General features: G+C 43.0%; 1 protein-coding gene across 3 annotated transcripts; it reads left to right on the top strand.

Moving 5' to 3' along the window:
• Nucleotides 1–126: 126 nt before the first annotated feature.
• Nucleotides 127–7,958, top strand: LOC108627891 (uncharacterized). Of its 3 annotated transcripts, none has more exons than XM_026815787.1 (8): nucleotides 837–908; nucleotides 1,208–1,273; nucleotides 1,385–2,990; nucleotides 3,109–3,343; nucleotides 3,419–3,528; nucleotides 3,604–3,850; nucleotides 3,921–4,125; nucleotides 4,206–7,958. In XM_026815787.1, exons 3-8 carry the CDS (start codon nucleotides 1,422–1,424, stop codon nucleotides 6,169–6,171), a joined length of 4,332 nt encoding a protein of 1,443 aa, XP_026671588.1. In that variant the 5' UTR covers nucleotides 837–908; nucleotides 1,208–1,273; nucleotides 1,385–1,421; the 3' UTR covers nucleotides 6,172–7,958. The 3 variants fall into 3 exon arrangements, with proteins under 3 accessions (XP_026671587.1, XP_026671588.1, XP_017884964.1); XM_018029475.2 differs by lacking the exon at nucleotides 837–908 and adding an exon at nucleotides 921–1,112; XM_026815786.1 differs by lacking the exon at nucleotides 1,208–1,273 and having other exon boundaries at nucleotides 127–908.
• Nucleotides 7,959–8,025: the final 67 nt, after the last annotated feature.

The following is an 8,025-nucleotide window of genomic DNA, read 5'->3' as shown; positions in this document are numbered from 1 at the left end:
TTATATGCACGGTACTGCCGAGACATGATGTCCCTAGCTGCGAGGTCATAGCGCATGGCTATTAAATGCCTAGTGCCCGAAAATCCAGACCCATCACTGGGTCGGTCCCGTTCACATGTATGCTGTCAGTAGAATGCATGTGATAGTCGAACGTAAACAAGCGGTAATGTGAACGAGATAATCCCAGTTACACTGGTTGCACTGAATTACACACAAGGAGTCGATCCACGAGGCGAGGTGCATATGGTGCATATGCCTGATAATCAAAGATAACGGAGGCTGCTGAAATACTTCTTCGACTCGCGAAGATCGAACGACACCGTGTCCCGTCCAGTGGCATCCAGTCATACAGATCAATGAGGTCCCTGTGTACGAGGCTACATACGTACAGCAATGAGACGCAGACGAGAGGATCGATAGGTGAGAAAGATCGTGGTCACGGGGTACATGGGGTATGGAAAAGGAAAGTAGAGGAACGGCAGCGTGGCGAGAGTGAAACAGAGATTTGGTGAGTGCGAGTGGTTGCTCGCTCCTCGGGGTGGCAAGTGTCGAGGGTGGGCGGAGTGGGCGGCGATGGTCAGGCGGTGAGCATAAAGAGGATAGGATAATATCGGTGCGCGACCTCCGGCAGTGGCTTCAAGTTCGCCGCTTTAATACCGGCAGATCTACGATGTAGTTATGCCGAAGAAAAGTACCAGGCATGTGAGAGAGTCGGGGCTAACGAAAAGTTCTCATCATAAAAGCACCAGTCTCGGAGCAACGCCGGAACCGAAAACGAAACACTTTCGTAGCGTTCGTATCGGTCTCACCAACGGGAAACGTTGGCTCTCTCTCAAAAAACGCTTAGGCCTGTCGACAGATGAAGATGTTGCGGTTTATCTCCTGGACCTCGCCGAATCCTGTTCCAGGTAGGACGACAAATCTGTCAGACGGACCGAGCATCCTTTCGATTTCTAACTGAGAAGTATCGCGGGACGGACGTATCGTTTTGTTCTCGTTGAAAAATCTCTTAATCGATATTTGAACGGACGTGTTGTTCGAGAACGAGGCCTCTCTCTGTTCTGTCAAAATTTCTCCCCCGGATCGCCATCTTGTCAGAGTGACGTTAAGGGGTGAATATGATCGATAATTCTTTTATTTTTTCAAAACATAGTCGTCGCTTTTTATCACTTTCACTGACTTCTTATTGATTTTGATTTTCTTTGAGAACACGGACCGACTGATACAGGAGAAATGTCTAATTTATTTAACTCCGAATACGAAATAAATTCAGGTAAATCAATTTTCAATCTAAATTCCTTTTTCTTTTTACCCCTGAAATAATTTATGCCATCCATCTGATACTTTCCATTAACATTTTGCGGTAATCGATGTTGTTCCACAGACACGATGCTAAATGCGGTGAAGGGGAAGAAAGGGAGATGGGTCAGGATAAGAAGAACAAAACGGAAGAGATGCCGAATGAAGATTTGACAGAAGATACCGGGGAGTTTGTTCGTCGAAGCTTAAGGAAACAAACCGCTGTTAGATCCGTGGAACCTGAAACACCTGAACTTACCGTTGACAAGGGACGGGCTAAGTCGTCGAACGACGCCGAAATTCACGTTAGACGTAGCTCGAGGTCCAAACATCATAAGAACAAGGCCAAACACCATAAGGACAAAAAGAAAAAGAAGAAACATCTGAAGGTTGAGAATGTTGTCCCACCGCTGGAACCTGTGAAACAGTCATCCAATGATACGACGTCTGGAGATGAACAAATTTCCATTAAAGATAACTCTAGATTAGGTAACGAAATAGAAGCAAAATCGAATTTAACGAACAGTCTTCAGCTTAATAGGAAGACAGTTGAATCTGTTATTACAAAGACTGAACATATAGATAGCATAGAGTATATAGATAATGTAAATATTAACAAAAATGTACTTTATCATGATATCGAGAATGTTGATATGGAGAGAATTATTATGATTAGTGGTAAGAACGAGCGATTGAAATCTAGTAGTTCAGCGACATCTTCCCTTGCTCCGAACATCGATGAAACTGCTGCAGAACCAATCTCGAATATAATAGACACAGCATCGATCACATCTACTCATGTTGAAACCACCGAAGCGAGAGATGACAAGAATATTTTAAGTAACTCCGATAGTTCAAGCGTTAACGTGAGCACGGTTCACGAAACGGATGATCGGAAATTGAAGAAAAAACGGAAACGACTGAAATATGAGATTGAGGAAGAGAACGACGACGAGAACGTGAAAGAGGATTCATCGGAGGACATCATAGACGAGTCCGTTCATAGGCATAGGAAGAAGAGACATAAACACACCACTGAACATAAAAATCGCAAACACCATGACGTGCGCAAAGCACCGCAGGACGGAATAGTTACTCAAGAAGAGAAGAACTGTGATTCTACGGCTGATAATGCGACTCCAGTTACGCTCGAAAAGCTTCAAACTGAAACGAACACTGAGAATTTAATGTCTGAACCTCAGAGGCTGGCTATTAAAATCAAGCTATGCCAGGAATGCAATAATCGTCATCTGCAAGATGCTTGCCCTTTGACGACACCTCAGTACGCTATTCCAGATTCCATATCGTACGAAGATTGGTTGAATAAACACAAAAATAACCCAGAAGTTCTAAAGGCAATAAAATCCGACGATCCTATGTCCGAAGGATATGGGAAGGTGACGGAAGACAGTAACGAGTCAGACGATGATTCTATATTGGTCGAGCAATGTAAAACAAAAACGAAGAGTCAAAAAGAAGAGAAACAGTTAACGATAGATGTGGACCGACCATTGTACGCTAGAGAATCGTTGCCTGAATGTTTCGAGCTGAAGATCGCCAACTCGGAACATGGACTTGGGATATATGCGAACAGTTCTGTTCCCATGCATGTTAAACTGGGTCCTCTCGTTGGAAGGCCAGTCAAAGAAATGGACATTCCCGATGACTTTCCCATGAGACATATTTGGGAGGTAAAATGCAATATTTATTATACTGTTTGTATGTATAAGTCAAATTCACTTGATCGTCGCAACTACCGTTCTTCGAGCATTCCCTTGTTACACTAGTATTCGTTCTTTCTATTTTCAGATAGATAATAATGGTAAAACTTCGTACGTAAGCACGACTGATCCATTACAGAGTAATTGGATTCGTTATATCAGACCAGCCGATACGAAAGAGGAACGAAGTGTAGCTGTCATAACGACACAAGGAGAATTGCACCTTGTCACTACACAAAATATTGTATCAGGCATGGAACTGACTTACTGGGCAGACTCTCAATCTTCTGCGTGGACGCGGAAGAACAAAGTAGACAAAACAAGTATAGTATCTCGTTCCCCCCCAATAATCATCATATAAACGTGAAACATTACTTATTTCTTTTTGTTCCGCTCAGATTGTGGAGGATGTAATTTAAATTTCACCCATCCGATATATTATCGTCTACACTGCTGCATTTTCCACGATACTAATTATAGTTTAACTATAAGGAAATATCATTGCAAGGTAACGCGACGTTCTATCTCGTTTTGGCATCATCTGTTTCCCATATAAATAATTTATAGAATCTTTTGCTTGCAGGTGTGTGGAGCTGCTGTTTTGGGCAAAGATAATATAATGAAACATGCAGCGGAATTACACGCTGGTCGGGGCGCGTATCAATGTCAATATTGCAAAAAGTTCTTTCTACGATTGAATTATCTCGAGATGCATCGTACCTACGGCTGCGCACAGAATCCGCAGCGTTCGAGACCATTGTGCGACTTCTGCGGGCGTAAATTTTGTCAACCGCAAAAGTTAAAAGTGCACATTAAACGAATGCACAGCGGTACGTACTACGATATAAGGTATGAGCGACTCAATAAAGTTTATGCCTTCGATGCTTTTTGTATGCGTAGATATGTCGGAGGTCCTCCGAGAGTTCCAGTGCAAGTTGTGCCTGAAACTCTTAGGTTCCCGTGCTGCTCTTCAACGCCATATGAAAGAGGTCCATCACAAGGACGTGGTCGGCGCCGCGACTTGCGATCGATGCGGAAAAATGTTTCAGAACAAGAGTAATCTCAAAATACATATGTTGACGCACAGCGGTGTAAAACCGTTCAAGTAAGATCGCAATATTTCTATGATCTCTGTTGAGTTTCCATAAGGAACGCGTACAAGGCTCCGTTTCTTTTTTATTTCAGGTGCAAAGAAAATAGTTGCAAAGCAGCTTTTACAACTAAACAATGCCTGCAATTTCATTACAAGAAAGTGCACGGTCTTACGGAGGAGATGATGCCGAAGATCGAACGTTCGGTCGCTTACACCTTCGACGCGTACAGCGGTGGACTCGTCGAAGACGTTGGCCGCGGAAAGACTCCGCGTCCTACTAGAAGAATCTCTCGTCAAGAAAATAACAGCAACGAAACGTCCATGGACGAAGACAGCTCGAAGAATGATCTTAAGATCGAAGAAACGGCCAATAATTCTACGCATTCGATCGTAGCCGAGTTCGAAACTAGTTCCACGCCCAAATACAAAGTCGAACACAATCCACGAATTTCGTCGCCACCGCTTCCAATGAATGCGTCGTCGATACCTAGCAGCCTGGAGGCGCCAATGGAAACCATTCGCACGGACGCAGATATCTACGGTGTTTCCAGAATGCAAAGTAAAGGCAGTAAAAAGTGGCTTGGCGAGTTTAATCCTCCGATTGCATCGGACATATCCGTGGGACCTAACGCGATGTCTCATATGCCAACAAATGTTGTCACTGGTAATACCTACGAGTTCGAAGATGCGAGAAAAGAAATCGATGGGAAGGTGTCATCGTCGACGAGCAGTAACAGAACGCAGGGCATCATAGAGAACGCTAAGTTGGGGCTCAGCGCTTATAGAAGAACTGAGAGCGCGAACGCTAGTCTGTTGGTCGAAGCTGCTCTCGACGCTGCCGAAAGAGATATAGGAGCGGTCAGCAGCCCGATATTAGAAGATAACGATCGGGACACGAATCTCTATTCGATCTCCAGTCAATTGCAATCCCCGATACCTCAGAGGTCGCCGAATCATTTAGAATCCTACATACAACAGCAAGAGGAGCTGATGTCTCCCGCGCCTACGCCAGATGGTCGAAATACACCGCCCACGCACTTGCACGTCGAATACCAGTTGCATCGACCGGTCGATTACATTGGAACGCCGAGAACGCATAACATCGAACAGTATTTGCACCACGAGGAAGTGCCGCGTGTTTCGTCGCCGAACGGTTACATGCATATTCAGCAAGAGGATCTGGTGTCGCCTTCGGCGACACCGAATCGATATCAAGACGTGCATCATCACCATCACCACCATCATCACCATCATCATCACCCGCTGTCCGACAATTTGTCCGGCGACGAAGGTAATTCGGTTGCCCAGAATCTTAGTCTCTCGGTGAAGGAAAAGACGATGCAATTGGATCTCTCGACGTCGTACAAATACGACCCGCTCGAGCAAGATTTCGCTAGAGAAAGAACAAGCTTCGAGCCCATGGTGCTCAACGGCGAGCTTCAGGGTCTGGACATGTCCGCCAGAGGGTTTCATCATGGTTTCGGTGTACAAATGCAAAATGCGCGGTACCACCATCATCATTTGTACGAAATCGCAGACAGACAAAGCGTGGATCTCAGCAGAACTGGGAGTTATTCGATATCGCCCACTCCGTTGTCCGGAGCCTCTCAAATATCCTCCGGTTCTTCGGTAACGGTAGCCGCGCCACAAGCACTGACATCGATAGCGCCTTCCTCGCCTCCTGTGCCACCTTCGGTACCCCCTCCGCAACCGTCTTCATCTTCACCACCACCGAGTCCTCCACCACCACCACCGCCTTATTCTCATAACGACGTTCTGAGGGTGGTAAGCTTAGATCTTACTCCCGGTGGACGGCACACCGTCGATCTCACTCTCTCGAGACCTCATCATTTGCACGGAGCCGGGACTCGCGTGATCACGAGCCCGCAATCCGCAGGTTCCGCCAATCCACATATCGTACCTGATGCGGTCGATGGCCGGATTCTATCATCTCCACCACCGCCTTCTCTACCAGGATACAATCCAAGTTATCCCGTGAGTCCCACTCCGTATCATCCACCGAGACCAGGATATCACCATTATTCCGGTTACTATTAAGTATCAGTCTTGTTAGTAGGTACGTATCTTCGTTTTTTATATTCGGAATTCTAAAGATCCAAGACCGTGAGCTGATCGAAATGAAATTTTCGTACGCGACAATTGAAAGTGAACGCGCTTAAAAAAAGAAAAACTGATGGAACTTCAGCTTTCGAATTAAAGTACAATTCTGGAACAGAGATACGCACAAATCTTGTAACAGAAACCAGTTACGTTAGGCCATGTAGTTTTTGAGACGTTTAAGGCGCACGGTCGGATTTAATCAGCCGGTCGAACGTGATCGTGTCGAAAAAGATGTACAGTAAAAAGTGACAGTATCTATTATTTTTGGAGTGAGCGGTATTTTTTTAAACTGTTTACGAACAAAATTGTAGAGATTCGTTACGCGATTAGGAGTACGACGCATGATCATTAGGAAAAGACTAGTTAGTTTCTCAGTTGCACATATTTACGATGCACACGTTCATATGGAAATTCATTAGTGGTTACAGTTTCTGTTAATCGATCGTAGATTTGTTCGAAACGACTGTTACTTCGCGCGAAGTGTTACTTAACTGTTAACCCATATATTCTTCTACTTCTTGGACAATGGACAGGATAGAATTTGCGAGGTACAGTGGCAATTACCATAAATTTTTGCAGCAGTATTTTTCGGAAAATTAGTCAACGATTTAAGGTAAAAATTTGTGGAGTCGGACGCGTGAAATGATCGGAAGAACTGCGATGTTGTTCACGCGGAAAAAAGTGCTTACCTCTCGGGGAGATATCGTGAATCGTTATTTCAATCAGTCGTGAAAATTCACAATGAATCAATCGAGTTGCCTAACGGTAGATGTAAGTATATTTGCATGGTGATAACGATTCCGAAGAAGAACTTGAACGTTCATTTCCATTCTAGTCATGTTACATTCGTGTAAACGTAATATTAGTTTTAATGCCCGCCCCGAACGTTGCAGATGAATTATTCAATGAATCATTGTAATCTAATTTGCACAAACACACTTTCTCTTTAAAGTGTTCTTAGAGTAAATAGATACGATAATTTTAAGATTTATTGACGATAATACAATCTACTTCGTTTACGAAACGTGTAATTATACATAATGTACGTAGTTCGCAGGTTTTTCAGATCTTTTTTAAATCATTTGCGAGAACCAAAGAGTAAGAAATCGTGCAACCTTTGTGCCAAATCGATAAGACATTTATCACTGTACTTATATGTACATTTTTAACATAAGCTCACCGATTATTTTGTATTAAACAGAAAATACTCGTAGCATCAATGATCAGTAGATTCATAGTTATATGAATTACGAACGCGCGCAATGTACGTATGATGTATGTAAGTGTAAATGTATGTATATATTTATATACACGACAGTATGTATATAATTGAATAGACGCGTGTACGTTGCACGTCCTTTTTCAAGTAACTCAACAATAAGTCGTAAAACTAAATTTTTTATCATTTTTATCTGTTTATTGCGGACGTTAATTTATTCATTTTTTATATTGCATACTTTTATTTTCGAAATTTGGGGCTTCCCGAACTTTGACTTTATGAGACGATCTATAATTTTTTCTCGTTTAAAAAGAAGAGGCAACAGAAATAATCAAGAAAGTAACGATTTCTCTTCTCGTTCACCTATTCATATACCGCTAGCTGTAATTACACGAAACTTTAAACAACAATGTTCACGAGTACAAATATGACATGGAATACATTTGTATCGGATTTCTTAATATGACAAGAAAAATTAATAGAATAAAATATTAAAATAACAAGATTTGTTCCTCTTATTTTTTTCTACGAGTCCATTTGAATTGATGTGTTCGAAGTTCGAATACAGCGAC

The sequence above is a fragment of the Ceratina calcarata genome, unplaced genomic scaffold (genome assembly GCF_001652005.2).
Source record: "Ceratina calcarata isolate Rehan_Ccalc_2016 unplaced genomic scaffold, ASM165200v1 scaffold48.2, whole genome shotgun sequence".
Lineage (NCBI taxonomy): Eukaryota > Metazoa > Arthropoda > Insecta > Hymenoptera > Apidae > Ceratina > Ceratina calcarata.
This window is presented reverse-complemented; position numbering and strand designations above follow the sequence as displayed.

Bases quoted from the DNA above. Each gene is read 5' to 3' on its own strand.
- LOC108627891 (XM_026815786.1), top strand. From the start codon at position 679: ATGCCGAAGAAAAGTACCAGGCATGTGAGAGAGTCGGGGCTAACGAAA. The intron at 3,344-3,418 runs GTATAGTATCTC...TGTTCCGCTCAG, and splicing joins GAACAAAGTAGACAAAACAA to ATTGTGGAGGATGTAATTTA. The intron at 4,126-4,205 runs GTAAGATCGCAA...TTTTTATTTCAG, and splicing joins AGCGGTGTAAAACCGTTCAA to GTGCAAAGAAAATAGTTGCA.